Source organism: Pangasianodon hypophthalmus, chromosome 6, assembly GCF_027358585.1.
Source record: "Pangasianodon hypophthalmus isolate fPanHyp1 chromosome 6, fPanHyp1.pri, whole genome shotgun sequence".
In the NCBI taxonomy this organism is placed as follows: domain Eukaryota; kingdom Metazoa; phylum Chordata; class Actinopteri; order Siluriformes; family Pangasiidae; genus Pangasianodon; species Pangasianodon hypophthalmus.
In genome coordinates, this window is record NC_069715.1 from 13,211,874 (window position 1) to 13,231,770 (window position 19,897).

At 41.1% G+C, this 19,897-nt stretch overlaps 1 protein-coding gene across 3 annotated transcripts in view; it reads right to left on the reverse strand.

Moving 5' to 3' along the window:
* znf423 (zinc finger protein 423) overlaps positions 1 to 15,551 on the reverse strand; it is a 149,083-nt gene extending 133,532 nt beyond the window's left edge. For 2 of the 3 annotated variants that reach the window (XM_026927149.3, XM_026927148.3), the window contains exon 1: positions 14,510 to 15,551. In XM_026927149.3, coding sequence (XP_026782950.1) covers positions 14,510 to 14,549 — 40 coding nt within the window. In that variant the 5' untranslated portion in view covers positions 14,550 to 15,551. The remainder of the gene's footprint in view (positions 1 to 14,509) is intronic. The other variant, XM_026927150.3, reaches the window with a different exon arrangement.
* Between the last annotated feature and the right edge of the window lie 4,346 nt (positions 15,552 to 19,897).

The window sequence follows — 19,897 nt, forward strand, 5'->3', positions numbered from 1 at the left end:
TGGTAGTAGTAGTAGCCTTGTCTTAGTGTTTGTCTTATTGCAATTTCATCAGCCCATGTTAATTCAGTAGCATCTTAACATGGGAATAAGGAGTACAATAAGTTGCTAATGTCAGCCTAGAATGCTAGCCAAGTCGTAAATTAAGTCAGTGCCAGTAAATCATGCACCCAGTGTCCTCGTTGAACAAAAAATGAAAGAATTTATGTCCACCATCATTCCACTTTGAAATATTAATATCTATTAATATCTTTTGATATTTTTGTGCACATTTTAATACATGACTGTCTCTATAGTAACAGTTAATTCACAGGGAATTGTATGAGTTCACATAATCTAAGATTAATAATAAAAGGATTAAAAAAATGTGCTGTTATTTAATAAAGAAAAATGTATAATTGCTGATATAGTGATTTTTTTTTTCTATAAGGAGGCATTTTTACATTAATGGAAGGAGTCTCCACTGTCAGCTCTTTGTAATGGTCAGAAGTTTGTTTTATTAACTTTTAATTATTAAGAAAAAAGAGGCTGGTGACTTTTCTCTCAGATGTTCACAACATTAAATTACTATAATAATAACTATAAACTAATAAATAGTATGATGGGTCATTCTTTAATTAAAAAATGTATTTGTTCCCTCTTCTTATATTTCCTGCCAGGCCACACCACCACACATCACACCACCATGTCATTGATTATTTTTCTATAAGTGCACGCCCCTTCATGTTTTATTCCTTGTTTACTCCATTGTGATTAAGGTTTGTACATGAGGGCTTTTATTCTAATTGAGCTATGAGTATTAATGGATTATTAGGATGCATTTAAACATAGCTATTAAGTCCATGTGTGTGTGTGTGTGTGTATGTGTGTGTGTTTGGTGAATTAAAATTTGAAATTAGTTTCTAGACATACAATATAAATGAGTTAAAATTAGAATCAAATTTGTTTCTAGATATACAATATAAAAAACTAAATATTAAACATTTAAAATCAGTGTACAGATCTCACAAAATACATGTGTGTGTATATGCTCTTGGGTGACATGACAATATAATGTCGATAATGTGATAAATTGTCACAATACACTTTTCTGAGGTGATGTAATATAATTTTGTACTTAATCTTTAAAACTGTAAAATAAAAAAATCTCTTTTTCAGTGTTAAACATATTTATATTTTATTTATTTTTATAAAATAAATTAATTATACATTTGTTTAATAGTGAACATGCTATTATTATTATTATTATTAATATTATTAACAGTTATAAACCTATATCATATTGTGTATTGTAAAAATGCCTTCAAGAAACGTGATGTGATATTTGCCACATAGCCCACCTCTAGTATGCTTACAAAAATACAATACATATATATATATATATATATATATATATATATATATATGTAGTCTCAATAATATACTGTATATACAGTCACACTGCAGCATCTGAATGCAAATTCATCCAAATTAATATATATTAATATAAAAAAAACACAGCAATGACAACCAGCCAAGTATTGTGACTGTAAGTGACATAAGTTATTAACAGAAGCTGATCTGAAATGTTCCTTTTTGAAAATATCTTCCTAACCCTCACAACGCTCACACGTACCTACCAAGCAACACACAAATAAACATAATAACACAAACACTCACACAGAGCAGACAATAATCGATCTGCTGTGTTCAAAAGGAGCCAATACAGTCAAGATAGTCTCAGATCTGAAATTTGTTTTCCGCACATCTCACCTGTCAAACACGAAAGGAAAAATGTTTCCAATATACTTGCGGCTTGTACGTAAAACACACTAGAGAAGGCACGAGAGAGCGAAAGAGAGGAAGGAAGAGAAGTGGGAGAGCTGGAGAGGGACGGAGTGATACAAAAACAAAGAATGAGTGGCAGTGGTGGGGTGATATAAAGGTAGGGTGATATAAAGTGGGGAAGAGAAAGTGGCGAGTGTGAACAGGCTCGATTAAATCTCGTCGGCTGTGTGTGGCTGTCACTGAGCGTGACACGGGCTGAACGCGCTGCTCGCTGGGGAGCGTTCCATAATCGCGTTCTCTCCACTATGATGCCATCAAACGAGGACAGAACGGGGGACAGGGGGATGGCGATGGCACAGGCTTCAAAGCGGCCTGGAAAAACAACATATCCTCCCCAACCCCATTCACACCCCCTCATAGGCCGAGAGGCGAGCTTAACTTAACGCCACTGACCTAGGAGGAAGACGGCCTCTCAGGAGTGCTGCATCTTCAGGGAGCATCCAGAAATAGATGTGCTCCAAGCACTACTGACAATACCCACCATCAACGAAAAAGGAGAAGGAGAGAGTCATTCTCTTCCTCTCTGTGTCTCTCTCACGCACACAGAAACACACGTACGCACCAGGGCATGGGAGCAGAGCTAGGCCGTAAGAGTGGTAGAGAGAAAAGTGAAGGCAGGAAGACAGAGAGAGAGAGAGAGAGAGAGAGAGAGATTTAATTGCTTTATCCTGTAGTACAAGCTGGGGAGTGCTTTTTGACTTTGGCTTCCGATTTCACGCTAAGGCATTATTTAGTTTGATACAGACTTGATTAGGCATTACAACACAGGCCCTTTCTGTGTAGGCTTTGTGGCTTGCTTGTATCGCTGGAGGACAGATTAATACTGCAATCACACTTCTTTGGAGACTTCTTCACTGTTCACAGCCCCTCGTCTGAGACCGCGCCAGCCTGTCTTTGTTTATGTGGAGGGATTTCCTAAGAGACAATGGCTGTTTATTGTTTAATAAACTTATTGAGCATGAACGTCACTGCCACAGGCCACAACTATGAGCTCTGGGCAGGTGAGTGAGTGTTTGTTTGGGTGGCACTCAACACCTAACTTCTTATTGTGAGAGACGTTCTTCTGCAGCACCTCACACCAAGCCAAACCCAAATATAGGAGTGCACTGATACAATACTGAGTGTTCCATATACTAAGTTTACACTGATCTGAAGCACTGGATCATTATAGGATTGGACTTTACTTTTACCAGTCCAATCCACTCAAGTATTTTAGTATGAATGTCCCAAACAAGTACTAAACTGGTCACTGGGGTGACACTTAAGAGTATCTCTGAGTATGTAACCTCGGAGATAGATGTCTTTTACCTTTGTAAATAAATGTAGTGTAGTTTTAACACTTATTTAAGGTATGTAAATGGGTGTAAGACCATGGCTGAACCTTAAAGAAGTTAAAGGTACACTGCCTTTTTCTAAAAGCGTGAATGTGGAGAGTATGTCACCTGACTCAGCACAGAATGAATATTGAATGCAGGACACCGAATGTCATTCAGTAATCATGCTTTTAGTGTTTTGCAAGCTGCAGAAGCTTGCTGTAAGTCTACATCAAGCTTCATTCATCAGCATCATTTATTCTTTTGGCAGATGCTTTTTTGTCCAAAGTGACTTACAGTTGATCTGAGCAGATGACAGTTAACTGTCTTGCTCGAGGACCCCACAGTGGCAGCTTGATGTTACTGGGATTTGAACTCGCAATGTCCTACCAACAGTCCAGGGAAAAAGCTTAAACATAAATGGTATGCTGTAATAACATGCAGTTACAAGCCACTTTATTAGGAATACCTGTACACCTTCCCATTCATGCAATTATCCAATCAGCAAGTCATGTGGTAGCAGAAAAATGCATACAATCATGCAGACACAGGTCAAAGCTTCTTATCTTCATATCATAACATCAAACATTAGAATGTTTTAAAAATGCGGTCTTTGTGACATTGATCATAGCATGGTTGTTAGTGTTAAAACAAAAAAAAACATCTAGTGAGAGGTGTTTTTGTGGCGCCTTATTGATGATGGAGGCCAGAGGAGAATGGCCAGAGTGGTTTGAGCTGACCGGAGGGTAACATTAACTTAAATAACTACTCTCTACAACTGTGGTGAACAGAAAAGCATCACAAAATGCATATAATGTGAATCATGCAGCAAATGGGTTACAACAGCAGAAGGCCACCTTGGCTTCCACTCCTGTCAAGCGAGAACAGGAATCTGAGGCTACAGTGGGCACAGGCAAACTAAAACTGGACAGCTAAAGATTGGAAAAAGACTAGGGAAGTTTTTCCAGTTTTCAACTGTCCAGTTTAGGTGAACATGTGTCCAGTGTAACCTCATATTTTATGTATTGTGCTGCTGACACTTGACTTGGTTGATTATAGGTGTACAGGTATTCCTAATAAAGTGGACAATGAATGTAATTACGACTGAGAATATACATATAGCTATACTGTGTTGTAGTTATACTGAATTAGTTGTCCAGCAGTTTCACACATAATAACAAACTTAAGTTTATCTAATAGCATAATAGGATTGTGATTACAGCTTACACTTCATGTCCAATCTGGGGCTTCTTTTGCCCAGGCTTGGGCTTTGCCCAGGTTGTGGCTTGGTGTGCAGGGTTACAGATGGATATTACTGCCTCTTCCTTACCCCCCTCAGAGTTCTTCCTGCCAAGTATATATGAACTTCAAAAGAACAGTCTTCAGAGCCCAAACCTTAACGTTTCCCACAACACCTATAAATACCCACACAGCAACAATGGCAGCACCCGTAAAACAGATTTTCGCCAAGCCAACAAACACAGCCTGGGGTTTAGCAGGTGGATCCTGCATTCTTCAGTGTCATGTAATACAAGAATAAACAAAGCTATGATTTTTATTATGTAGCAAATCCAGCATTTTTTGAGACTTGCCTGAGGCACTATCACAAAACTTATCTGTAAGTATGCATGTGTCTCTGTTTAGGGGTGTGTGTGTGTGTGTGTGTGTGTGTGTGCGAAGTAGACAGGCAGACTGAGTATAATGACTTGAGCTCCAGTCTTTCCTTGACCCAAAGACATCCTCGGACAACCCAATCCTGCAGCTAACCAACACAGCCAGGCCAGAAATACATTTTTAACATTCTTCCAGCCATCTATCTGTCTATCCATCCATCCATCATCCACCAAAGCCTACAGTGCACAAGCCCCCCCATCGCTATTCTCCTACTGCCCGCTGCCTCCATCTCCCTCTCTCTGCCTCTCCTGCAGCAACTCGGACCTTGTTTGATGGTGAGATGAAGCATTTATTAGGAGAACGTGTGCTGGATGGATAGAATAAAGCCAAGTCTGGGAGGTGGGAGAGAGCGAGAACGGCGTTAATAATTCTGCTCTACTCTCCTGGCCCTCATTTAGTTTTGCAGGAGCTCCCAGAGAGAAGCCTCGTCTCATCTTCGGGCAGGCAAAGGCAAAGCACACACAAACGTGCGCACACATACACACACACACAAGGACTGCCATACTAACAACTATGTGTTCTTGTGTGCTGTCGAGATGAAATATCGTGACCTTAAGCAACTTGGCAAACCTGCAGGTTGGGTTGTAATTAGAAATATACTGTGATCATCTTCTATTAAACAAGATATAATATTTGTTAATCACAACCACAAGATATATCCTTTGTTACTTATTATCACATCGTTGGCCTTTGCAATATAGATATTCCAGAGCTCTGCAATATACAAACCGTAAATATTCCACAACTATGTATTGTGTCCTGTGAGCATCCTGATCATGTCAGACGCTCCAAATGAGTTATACGTGAGTGTTTTAATAAATCATGGTATTGTGTGATTCATTTTGGTTAAATCAATACAGAGTGGCATGGTGCAGTGGGTAGTTTTGGTGCCTCCAAGATCCCCAGTTCAACCCTGAGCTCAGGTTACTGTCCATGCGGAGTTTCTCTGTACATTCTCTGGGTTTTCCTCTCAAAAGCATGCTGATAGGTGGAATCGTGTACACTAAATTGCCCCTAGGTGTGAATGAGTGTGTACTTGGTTCCCTGCCATGGACTGGCATCCCATTCAGGGTGTGTTCCCGCCAGTTGTCTGGTATTCCCGGGATACGCTCTGGGATCCGTTACGACTCTGACTAAGATAAAGACATCACTGAAGAAGAATGAAGGCTAAATCAGTGCAGGCCACAGGCCAGACTTTAATCATGACGCATCACTGGTATGTGGCCAGTATGATATTTTTATTCCAAATCATGCAGCCATATGACATACATTATAGTGCCATGATGTCAGATACAGGAGTGCTGTAGTCAGTGTGTTTGCTCCGGAGCAGTACTGCTTATTACCTGCTGCCTGCTTTACACCCACCTACACACACCCACCCACACACACACACACACACACACAAACAAACACACCAGGCTTCAGTCTTCTAATGTTTCATTCACTACTACTGCTCCCTCTCAGTGCTTTCCCACCCAAACACAGCTACTGCACAGATAGCATGCAGAGCACACACAATATAAAAGCTTAAATGAATTGACGATATGTAAATTCTTATCCATGAAAATTTGTTTTTCAGTGAGAAGCGTGTTTAGTTTCAGGTGAGATTTTCAGCCTGTGGAAGCCATTGCAGTAGGGGGTCTCTACAGGCTTGATTCATTTCTGCATGCTGCAACATTCCTGCATGCTAACTGCAAATCATCCCCATACAAAAGACAAAGACATCTCACTGAGACACATACACGCTGATGTGCGCAAACCTTGTAAATGCAATTATTTCCAATATTGTGTGTGCGCGTGTTTGTGTGTGCTCTGAAACAGTGAGCCACTTTAATTGTTTCTTCACTATCGCCCTGCTGTTTGCATGGGTTATTATCCTCAGCTCAGCAGGGAGGCCCTCGCTTTTTGACAGCAAATTGAGTGAAGAGAAATAAGGCGAAACTGCAACATCAAGGGCTCCGTCTATCTCCGAGGTTAGCAAGGGCCTAGCATGAAGGAGCTCCCCTATACAATGAGGTGCTAATTTGATCTGCTTTAAAAAGCCCGCTATTGCCCGATTCTCAGAGAATGTCTAGGCCCGAGATGAAGGCTGGCATGCTTCACGCCTCAAAATCAATTTGGGGGATGACATAGCAGGTCGTTTCCAGGCATGTCCCCTTCAGAATGAGTCGTCTGTGAGTACGCACAAATCTCCCTCTGATAAAAAGCGCAAGCCTAAAATCAGTCAGTCAGTTAGTGCTGGCGACTGAAAAGGCTTTGCAGCGGCTCACGCTTTGCTCTCATCTGTCATGTCAGTGTTTAAAAAGGTCTGTTAAAAAGCCAACTGCAATAGCACTTCACCTTCCACACTGTCAGGTGGCACAAACAAGAGCTCTTTACATACACTGGAAAATGATTGGTCACCCTTTTCTCATTCTTTATTGTTACAATTGTGTGAGTCTACTTATTTAAATAAATAAAATAAATCACTGTAAATGGTAAAAAGGATGTGGTGAATCTAAATGCAATGGCATCAAGAGCTGAACTCTGAATATGACTCAAAAGTCTAGTTAGCAGAGTCAAACACTATGTGTGTGTGAGAGGCCAAGGGTACTGAATTCAATAAATTCCTGTTTGTTTTAACTCTTTTGTACTTTCTTGTGGAAAACTTTCCAGGCGTAGTGAAATCAATAGGTTGAGCACTAGCGTTGTGGGAGCCACAAGTGCCGAGGCGATTTTTATGTGCGTGGGCACACACGCTTTCGACACACACACACATGCGTACAAGAAAAAAAAAAACCTCAAACTTCGAGAGCTTGAAGCAAAACCTTCCCTCTCCAGCTCTTCAAACCCTGCTCCGGTGTTGGACAGCTCTCGGAGCCCAGGGCAGAGAGGGCCAACCACGCCGGTGGAGGGGGGCAGACAGCCTGCTGAGGGGTCAGCGAGGACTCTGGGGGGGTCAGCAGGGGTCACGGCAACTCGAGCACTCTTCACTAATGACCTCCGCAGCCCCCTGCTCACCTCTCCCAAAAAGCACAGGCCCAAGCTCAGAACCAGTCCAGAAGGGAGGCCTGCCAATAAATATATGCAGCAGCCAGGTGGAGTGAGTGGGCTTTAATTGCCCCCTTTCCTTATGTTTAATGTACAGCACAGCAAGGCGAGGAAGGGTCGTAGAGCAGCCACCCGGAGACAGACAGATGAGGAGACAGAGGAAAGGGAGGGGTTTGGAGGAGAGAAGAGAAGAAAAGAAATAAAGAAAACTTTTTTTTCTGATTCAGTGCCCTAGTGTGCAGTCTGCTCTGATGTAGCTATGATTAGCAGGCCTTTGTAGCCTCAGTAGATCCGCCCTGAAATACACCTGCACTTCTGACAATTACAGCAAAAGTATATTTGCACACACACACACTAGTAATCAGGTCTCACCTCAGTAGACATCACAAAGGACTGAACTGAACTGTGAGAGACCCTCAGTAGATTAACATTTAATACACAACCTCCAATTTTGAGTTTTTCCAGAAAAAGCCCTATAAAAACAATCACACCCAGCAAATCACAATGCATGGTTCAAACAGCTAAAAACAACTCTCAGCGGGCTAGGTAAAACAGCCTGCCATATTTAATCTACATGGGAATGAGCAGATTTGTGAGAGTCTTTCTCTGAGTGGTGTTCCAGCACATTTTAATCTGCCCCATGCAGCAGCCCAATCCGGGTTTCAGCATGCGGAGTCTTAGAGCGGCCAGCCTCCTCAGGGAGCCTCGGACAAGGGAAGCAATGGTTGGCAGGCAAGAAGGGGGTACAAACAGAATTAATAGCGAGTCTCGCCAGAGTGGCACCTCCTCTTTAGAAACGCAGAGCAGATCCTGAGCGAGTCCACGGTTCCAGGCCACTGAGTCCAGGCTCACTGATAAAGCACAGTTAAGCTGTCGCAATGGCACATTGTGCTGAGCTTCTATATTAAGACAGATCCTTGCACAAAAAACTAGCCGGCAAGCTGCAGATAAGGAGTTGTGACTGGCAGACATACCACAGACCAGGGAGATGACACCCCCTCCTTTCGTACCTCCAGTACAAGCTAGTGTCTGATGCTCTAACCTCCCAACCTGAAGTGGTCACTGTAAAACAACAGCTACATAAAAGTACGTAAAGGATGGAGACAAATTATAGGCTACTCTGCAATATTTATTCACAAGAAATAAGACTGTCTGAAACAACAAAGCCATTGTGAAAGCTCCAGCTCCTCAATCACACTGCTAAGCTTAATGTTGTTTAACTGAAATAGACAATCACCAGCTAGCACTTCATTTATCTTACTAATCACTATGTTATGACCAAAAGCTACTAATTTCAACATTCATGATTTGAATTTTAATTCGACTTACATTTTAATTCGATCTCTGATGTACCTGTGTCTTCGCTTTCCAACATTTTCTGCCAATTTTCAGACAGCTGCAGAGAATTTCAGCTGCTAAAGGTTGAAAAAGATTGGCTATGCCAGTTGCCCTCTCAAAAACTATTAGAATGTCGTTGCATTTATTGGCTTCTAAATGGAGCAGCCTTCGGTGACGTAGCAGCGGAGAAACACAGCCTGAGCTGGAGCATATGCTACGTTACACAGCTAATGTATTTTATACATGGCACAGACTAAGAAGAAAAAGTAGTACAAGAAGAGAAACATAATTACCCCACAATGCTAATGACACTGGGCACATATTCAGCAAGGGGAAAAGGGTAAGGCTGCAGTGTGGTTTTGTGTGTGTGCGTGTGTGTGTGTGTGTAATTGTGCATGAGAGAACGCAAAGGAGAGAGTTGTACTTTTAACAGTGCCACTCATCATGATTGCAACAGTAATGGCGAGAAAAAAACACCACTGCTGTCAAACTGTGCATAATTACATTTTCTCCTGGTCTTGATGAAATACTTTTAAGAGTTGTTTAACAAACGGCTCATGCTGTGAACTCAGTGAAAATTAAAAAAATCAACTTTCTTGTTCATCTTCCATTACAGCAGAAACTAGGCTACAGTATCGGTGTCAGTAGAAAATCTCTGAAGGCCACTAATTCATTACTTGAATGTACATAATGTATAGTAACATGCTGATATAACAAAATCTAAAATGTTCACAGAGGACAATGTAATTATGCTAATAGAAAATCTGCTGAACTGTGACTAATCACTCCATGCTTAAATGTTACATTACAGATATTGATATTCGGATTGCTATGATAGATATTGATATGTATAGATCTCATGCAGGCAGATACCAATACCAAAACTAATGAAGTAATAACTTCGCATTCATATAATATACTAACAATCTTTCTACAGTGATTTACCGCAGTGACATCACTGTGATTCAGATCTGACACTATATAGACCTTATTATGGATAACCAAAAAGTTTATTTTTTGGCGCTTTTCTGTTCCTGAGTAAGTGACTTTATTTACGTTTCATAATTTAACACTTATGGAGGTTACACATTATGTAAAACTGCTCATGTATGCAATTACTATCATCCTAAATAAATAGATGAGCCATGTCTGATGTAAATAATGCAAAAATGAATTGCTGTTTCTTAATTAGGTTTGCTTTTAATTAGGTCTGGCACACTGCAGGGAAACAGTGAGAAAGCAAAAACGCCTGGTCAAAGAGGTACTAATAAATAAACAATAAAAGAATAAATTGATTAATAAAAATGGTTTCTAATTCATGTTTAAGGTACTTCCGCAACATTTCTGTATGTTAACCTATATGGCCATTACACACATCAAAAAAACAAAAATAAAATTATATATATATATATATATATATATATATATATATATATATATATATATATATATACACGTAACCTTAAGAAGAACAAAATAACAAATAAACATTATAATCTCTTAATTAACACATTACCAAAAATCATTTTGATTAATTAATGATCGGTGTCAAAAGTAATCACATATTTTGTAGAATTATGCATGACTTACATTATGATCAACTTGCAAACATAAAGGCAAACAGAAAATAAGTGCACAAAATGGAAAACACACGTGCTGAAAAAAAAAATGGGACTCCATAATGATGTTAAAAACAGGAAGGAGGTTTTTTGCTCCTTGCTCTGTGCAGCTATGGACATGCAGCTCCATGCTAACTCACTTCAGCGTTTTATAACAGCCCACTGACCAATGAAAGTCCTGCACGGCTGCAAAAGTCTAGGTGACAATAAAAAAGCCATTTAATGCTAAAACCAGATGGCCCTACACTTCAGCTCACACACACAAACACACACACACACACACACTACAAAACTAGAAAACAGATGTAAACTCTTTGACATTATATTAGCCTTTGTAATTTGATTTTTGTTGATACAGATCTCTTACTAATCACAGCCAAATGTTTCCAGAAACACAAACCAGCATCACTTTTACCATTTCTACACTTCTGACATCAAATTGAAGAGTCTTTTTTAACCTCTTCTTGGGGTCAATTCAAGAACTGTATTATAGTATAGCAGAATTTTTGTCTTCATAAAGAAAATAAACAAAAGTTTGTTCTGCTTCAAGCTATAAATAGTATCTATTAGAGCGAAATACTTGTGAATTCAATTTTGACATATGAACAAAAACATATATAGAGAACAAAATTTGAAACAGGGAAAAATACGGTATCACAAACTCTATGCCTGTCATGGTATCTACAACAACATGAGAGAACTCCCCAAAATAGGAAATCTACTCACAAATCACATCATCTTAAAGCAGTGATCTTTGTAAATGAGATATAACAAGCTGGAGATTACATTTTCACATTTCAGCACTCAATACTGAGTGAGTCGGTCTATATGAGGAGACAGATGTGGAGATGAGGAGGAAATGATCCCTGTCCATCCCTTGTCAAGACAAGCACAAACCCCACTCTTCTGTTTTTCTTTATGGGGTTAAAGGTATAATTTGATCTCAATGAGTGTAAACAACACTGTGGAAAGGAAAGGAAAGGAGGGCTCTGTGTCTTTTATACCATCATGTGCACCCGTTCTCCCTTAATGTCCTGCAAATAAAGCGGATTTATTAATGTGTAATTAAGTAATAATCATTGCTACATAATGCATGAAACACTCAGGGGAAAAGCGCAGATATGAAACAGCAATGCTCCGGCCAAGCGCTGCACGCGTACACATTAAAACAGGATTAATTGGGAGAAATAATATTTTGATAAGCACAGCTCGCTCTCTCCCCTTTCGCTAACATGTACTCTCTCATTCTATTACTTTTCTCCATCTCTCTGAGCCCAGCAGCAAAATCTGTCTCATTAGCACTGATAATCATAGCTTTTAATGCTATTTGCACTGAGATCATGACTTGCCACAAAAGAAATAATCGCTGTTAAAATGAACCAAGAACTGTTTTCTTAGGTCAGCATGAATTCAACCGAAAAAAAAAAAAAAACCCAGAACCTTCATTGCTGTTTGACTTGCAGGTGAGACAGTTAAAAAAACATGTGTGATACGATACGATACAAAAACTCCATCTTTTGAGGAGAGCTTCTGGTGCTCCTCTAACCTCTGATGCTGCCAGACATTAGGAAAGGTGTTTGGAGGAGATAGGGACACATCATGCCTCAGTTAGGCCTACATATTTAATTAGCCTATGACTGATGTGCTTCACTGAGTCGACATAAGTGTGGTTTTATTCGAAAGCACTCACTGTAACAGGCCAACACATTTACAGTGCCAAAGAGCTCTTGGTCCAGTGCACAGCAGGTTTTGACTGTCAGTGTGTGTAGGTTATGTTATAACAGGCACGCTCCACATATAACTAACATCTGCTGTAGCAAAAACAATGACAATTCCATCTTTCATCCAGTCATCTAGATTTCAAACTTTTCTGGAGCCAGGACCCCTTTAACTTTAAAATAAATTTCATGGCCCCCCTCAGTACAGAGTTTATTTAATTTATGAAGATAATCCATGCACTGAAATATTCTGGCTATTTATTGGCGCGCGTGAGCTTTCTTTTAAATAGGGTCCAACACATTAGGTCCAACCTGATATTATTTATAGGCTACTGGTTTTTGAGTTAGTGAGGTTTGAATTAAACCAAAAAGGCTAATAACTATAAAACTCAATGATAAATATAATAACTTTGGTTGTGATTAACACCACTGTAAATAAATTTTTTAAAATCTTGGCTATGCTTCATGCACCCCTGGGGGTCTCTGGACCCCATGTTCAGATCCACTGATCTGGATCACAAGTCATAATCCAGGTAACACTCAAAAAAAAAAAAAATTGATGTTATAATGTATTATTTCTTATGACCAGTCACTAGTCACTAGAACATTGAGTTGGACTGGCATTAAAAAAACAGCAACTATTTCTGTCTCTCTCTCTCTCATACACACACCAATTAAATTAAAGTCTGTTCTAGCTAACAAAAATTGGACTACAAATGTTGTGTCTTTTAAGAACCAATCACACACCCTTTTTGTAACTCACCGCAGATTGTGTCCATTAATTAGAACAAAACCCGAGTTATTAATTGGGGGGAGGGCTCCTCATACTGGGCCACATGGCCACCCCAGTGCCCATCTGCTTGCCATAGGGGCAGTCTGTGCCAACCGCGGCTTCACCCGTAAACGTCTACCACACCAGTGAGGAAAACGGTATACCCATTTACCTACCAAAGCTCACCCAGGATAAGCCATCTCAATGTGTATGTGATGTGGCCATCACTTTATTTATTTATTTATTTTTTTTAAAAAGTACTAACCTACATTTCCTTGTCAGTGGGGTGGTGCCCTCAAGATCTTCTGTACATTTAGTGTGTTTATTTAAATGGTGTATTGTACCATTTTGTACCTTTAGTGTGTATATTTATATGGGAACATAATGAAATGGCTTAAATGATAGTTAAAATGATTTAAAGTGGATGGATAAGGTCTTGCCCCTAGATTATACTTTAATTGTACACTCCAGGCACCTTTCCAGGTAAAAGATACACACTAAAGGTACAAAAGATACACCCTTGAGGTTTGACAAGGAAAGCTACAGTTTAGTACTTTTTTTCTGAGTGTGTTAGACTAAATAGTGTGTCTCAATAGGTGACTTGCTTTAGGCTGCTATTTAGCACTGACCTGGGATTTGTGTCCGAACCACCAACTGTGGATATGCTAAAAGGCTACATTATCTTGAATCCTTAAACCATAATCAAGCAGATATTTGCGCGCACACACACACACACACACACACATATACATATATATATATATATATATATATATATATATATATATATATATATATATATACAAACCTTAGATATAACAAGTTAGAATTTCTAATAGATCCATGGAATAAAACTGGTGTACAGTTTAGTGTCACAGAAAAAGAGCAAACTAAACAAACAAACAAACAAATAAAACAACTAGAAAATGCATCATATAGTATCAGTTATGCCTATATTGTCCAAAATAAATATTGTGTTACTTTGCGTAAAGATGTGCCATCTGGTTACATGACCGCAGAACTGGATTTATGACTTCATGTCTGCGTCTTAGGCACTATACATACACTACACATCTTAGAAATGTAATAGTACTATTCATGGCATAGATATTAAATCTCAGCTTTTCACAACACCCGCCAATTTTAGCCGTGAAATCTCATTGGTCATGCTGCTTGCCCGGGACCGGTTCTCCGTCTGGTGCGTAAAGAAAAAGCGCTTACCTTTAACGGAGCGCGGTTTGGCCTGCTTGCGCCTGGACATCTCTGAGTCGGTGTGCTTCTGCTTCTATCGACCTCTTGTCCTTTCTTGCAAACAGTCATAGGCTACAGGCTGGCACTTTTTTTTGTCCCTGTTGCCTGTTGCAATGCGGCTACTTCGCTCTTGTGTGTGTGTGCGTGTGTGTGTGTGTGAGTGTGCGTGTGTGTGTGTGTGTGTGTGTGTGTGAGTGTGTGTGTGAGTGTCGTGCCAGACCAGCAGCAGCAGCAGCACTCCGAGGGAAAGAGGAGAGAGTAATGGCGAGCGGATATTCCGGCGCTTTGGCAACTTCGCGCGCACGGTTTCAACCTGTAGATTGCAGGAGCGGATCCTCGCGCTGCGGCTTTTTCCAGTCCGCGCGCAAAGGCGAGTGAGAGGAGTTTTCAAAAAGAAGAAGAAGAAAAAGCAAAGCGTTATGAGAATCGGATGGTGGCGAGCAAGGTGCCGGTGCGTCCTGTTACTGCGTTAACGCCGCTTAAATGTCCAGTGCAGTTGTGTTGTTGCTCCTATTCCGCGTGGTCCGCTTGAGGTTCCGTTTTGTCCAGTTTTGTCCGTCTTTCTTGTCCTCTGATCCAGCCAAACACTCAACTGAACCGCCCTCTTTATTTTTTAGGGCGCCGTTTTAGGCATCTTTTTTATATATATCTCTCTCTCACCTGTAGGGGTTAATTCGCTCAAAAAATATATATATATAAATGCCCCCCAAAAAGAGCTGTAAACGTTAAGCGCTATAGCCTCGCTCTCTCCCTTTTCTTCTTTGTCCTGACTCTGGTCTTCCCTCCGCCTCCCGATCCGAATGCTGGCGGGGCTGCGGCGCAGACACACATAATAAAGCGCAGGCTTGGCTGGAAATGTAGCCCCGTGTCCCAGCAGGGAGGATGTGAGAGTAGGGTCCCGGCGGGGGAGCGCTCCGATCCCGCAGGGAGCTCCGCGCAGCCTGGGCTTCAGCAGCACGCACACACACGCACACACGCACACACACACAGAGCGGGAGAGAGAGAGCCAACAGCACCGAGCCATGGCCGGCCGTGGAAACTGCAGCTTGAAGTCTGAGCGCGCTTTCGGATCGCGGCCAAAAACGCGCAGTTTCGAGGAACTCAGAGAGCAAAAAAGACGCACTGGATTCTGGGCTTGTTTTCGTTCGCTCCTCGCCCTCTCTTACACCGTCTTGGGTTTACTCCAACGCTGCGCCGTCGAGAGGAGACTTCACTGAAAGCCCTCCTCAGCTCTCTAGTATATTTCTTTCTGCTATGTATTCCGAATGGAAAAACATGCTTTTGTGAGTTTTGTTTTTAAATAACACTGGCAACGCGATTGGGCACAAGCCAGATAATGTTAGATATAAAATCAGGCTGGGATTTAAAATTAATGCCATTAATCAAGGTAATGAATCTTAAAACTAATGTGTTTTGATATTTGATCCATTTTTTTGAGCCACATGTACCTACCCAATTGTGGCTACTCTTACTCAACTGTATGTTGAATTGTCACGTGACCTGTACTGTTTCAGTACTGTTTAGTACAGTAATATGCTATTTCGAAATATATGTATTTTCCCATTTTCCCATGTTTGTTTACACAACTGAGAATCTGTGAATGCGTGCGTTGCGCAACACGTCCAGGCACAGCCATGTCCTCAAAACACACGCATGGGGATGTTTTTAATAACAGAGAAACCCTGGAGGCTGACATTAGAGTTTATGTGCAGGATTAGGCCTTTGCTGTTTGGAACCCTACCTAGGGCATAGCCAAAATCCTCACAGCATCCCTCCGTCTGGTCCTCTGCAGTCTTAGACGTTATTACTCCACGGACAGAGAGAGAGGACATGTTTGGCAAATGCAAAGTAAAGAAATCGCACACGGCTTTTGTTCTCTTCTCTCTGGTCTTTGACCGAACCGTTGAGCCGGTTGTCATGGATAACTCTGTGGGCTCCCTCACTTGGACAGCAGGGGTGTCCCTCAGATTGAGCCTCACTCCCCCCCACCAGGCCACAGAGGGGCCTTTCAAATAGACCCCCCACTGGTGAGGTTCTTGGTCTCGTCTGAACTCCCCTTGAAATGGCGTCCCAGAGAGACAAGGGGGCCTTTGGTATGAAAGGGTGAAAGCTCACTGCAGTAGTCGCCTTTTTTCTCTAGGATACATACAAAAGAGGAAAAATAGCCCACATTACAAGCTCCTTAAGGGTCAAGGACAACCGAGATGTGAATGGGTTGAAAAACCTGCATTGTGAAATCACATAGCAAGCGATTACACCCTCTGTCATCTTCTCTTGGATTTGCTTCGTTTTTTTTCCTTTTCTTACAATGGCAAAGGGCTTTTAGAACAGCTACATGTGTACGAAAATAAATTAAGACACAAAAGAAAATACTTGTGAGCTATAGTCTAAGTGTGGTGATCCTGTTTGGAATCACTACTGGCGCTATTTAGGAAAAGTCAAAATGGCCACCATTATTTGTGTGTTTCCTTTGCTATTTTGGAACTTCAAATGTGGTTCACATAGGCCATGTGGGATGAGTTTTCAAAATAGCAACTGACCTTCATATAGGCTATTATTTCACCTAATAGCAGGGGATAGCTTGAGGTATGGCCATGTAGCCACACAAAATTAGAATTTACAATAATCTCATACATTTGTCCTTTTTACCCCCCAGCTTACTGTCTGTATTTAGGCCTGGTATTCGTGGTAGATGAAGCCCCAGAAAGCCCTCTTAAACACTCCCCCATTGTACTGTCACAAGCCTGGGGAGTTCATGTTATATTTATGTTGCCTACAGCAAATTCTCTGTGTTCTGTTCTGTTCATCTGAACTCGCGCCAACTCCGCCAGGTCCCACCTCCACAGACAATGATACATCTCACTGGTTTTGCCCTAGATACAGTATTTTTATGGGAAATAATTAGACATAACTGGTTTAAATACTGCAAAGCCAACAGTCTTCTGTCTCATTAACAGAAGCATGTGCAAGTGCTATGTATGCAAAAGTGAGAGATGTGGAAGAAGTGAAGCATCTCTCCCTCTAGCTTAATTTTTGTCAAATAGGCAGATGTATATGAAGTTGAGACAAAAACATTTGTTCATGTATGCTGAATGTGAATTTATTCATTTAGGGTTGATTATTGCATTATAGCCTAAATGTATCTGTCATCATAGGCGAAATGAGAAGTTTAGCTAGGATACAATATAGTCACATTTTCTATAAATATATTTGATTTTCGTTCCTTGTAAGTTAAAAGGCTGGTACTGTGTCATCTTCAGCTTGTGATAAAAACAGGGAGTACAGTAGATTGTTACACTGACCCAGACAGCCACTGGACCAGCGATACTGTCTCTCCTCAGATCCTGAAAATGAGATGAGATGAACGTAGCGCAGATTGGGGCTGAGCGCTCCACTGCACTCACTGTCCCCTCTGCTCTATCAGTCACTGATTAGCCCCATATTCAACACTATATTTTAGTGCAGATTGTCTTCTGCCCACTACCCAGGTCCTAGTCTATGTATTTACCTCAGCACCAGCTATGAGTACTACATGTCGTCTCAATGCAGCTCCATTCAAGCAGCAGTAGAACAACACGGGGCAAATTTCAGCTTTTTATGCTTACCAGGTCTTGTGCCAAAACATCAATAGCAATTCCCCTCCTCCCTTTTTCATCCCCCATTCTTTGGCTCTTGCCCCAGTCTTACACAAAGAAACACCAGCTTTATAGACTTAGGGTATTAAACCGGGGAAAAAAGGAAGGAGGAGAGGTTCGGCACATACTCTTGAGTAGAGTATAGGATCTCCTCACCAGGATGCAACGTAAAGGGCTTGTGATTAGCAAGTATTGTTTTTGTGGCAGTATTTTGGGTAGACTCAAAAAGCGAGGTAAAAAAGGGGAAAGAAGAAGAAGAAGAAGACTGCGCTTGAGTGAAAATGCCTTCCTGATGAGCTGCAACAATGCACTCACTCCCACGACATCAACTCTCTGTAGGGAGTCTCATCCTAATTTCCTCCATCCATAATAAAAAGAGCTACATTAAACAGTGCCATTAGTGCCAGCAATTTGCTTTATTCTCCACAGAAAGAGAAATGTTATCTGTGGCGGACAAACTTAACCCAATTAAAGCTCATTGTGCATGGGGGCCTTGCTGGATCTTCAGCCGATGCTTCGGAACGAGGGCAGAGGCAGCCAACTTTGGGGAAGAAAAAGGGAGGGAGAGGGGAGAAAAAGGAAGAGAAGAGCACGTCTGGAGAATTGGCGAAAGTAGGGGAGAGATAAATGTGTTTTGAGGAAAAGAGCAGAAGAGATGCAACGTTTTCCAGTTGCCCCTGCGTGTCATTTTTTTCCACTAGTGTTTAAAAAGTCATGAACTGTAAGACACTTTGACGGAATAGGTATTCTAACCCGTTTCCTTTGCTCATAGGAGGGGGAGGTGTTTTATATTTGAGAGTTAAAAAGGAAACGTACAAAGCCACATGTCCCTCATACCCTCACATTTTTGCTGTTAATTGTTGTGATAACACTTCTCGATTACAGGGCTTTAATTATCAACATGTTTGGCTGTTAGAGCAGATACCTGGCACAAATCCTCCGTGTTGGGGAGGGGGGTTGCTGAAGGTTTCTAATGAAGATCTCACTCACAGCGGCACACTGAATCTCAGTGTGATGCTCCGCTAACAAAGCAGCACATTACATTTAGAGCCGACCCAGGTACCTGTGAATTCTAACACAACACCAAGTATATTCATAGTGATACATTTTGATTGATATCCAGTTGTGCTGGGATGCCAAGTGTACGGTTTTGCAGAGAGAAGGGAATTCAGCAAAGTGCTTTGTTTGGCTGCCATGTTATTGTGGCCACAAACTATAATGAACGACGGGGATGAAAGACATCTGTTTTTCATTCAAACATGAGCACAGTGGAAGCATGTTATCTGTCTCTCTATGTCTGTTGTAATCTCTCTATCTCCAAAGGCATTCATCAGTTGTAGCGGAGTTGTTTTTCTCTTTTCTTCCCCCCGAAAAAAGCTCCAATCAACACCTCTCAGCTGGCGAAATGAAGCAGAACCAGGCCTCCATTACTTTGAGTCTTGATGGATTCTTCACAGCTGCGGTCGAGTGTCTGTGAGCAGAGGCTGGAGAGACAAACAGCTGTAAAACATGCTCCACTAAAGACATTCACCCACACGCTGACACTGTGTACCATCAACACACACATACTCGCATAAATATAGGTTTGTTCCAATCTCCAGTAACCAAGTCACAGCCATCATGGCTAAAATTTACAATATCCATAAGCGCCCATTTATTTCCTTATATAAACTATATTATTTCCCCCCTATTTTCAGATTACATAGTGTATTCCATTTTTAAT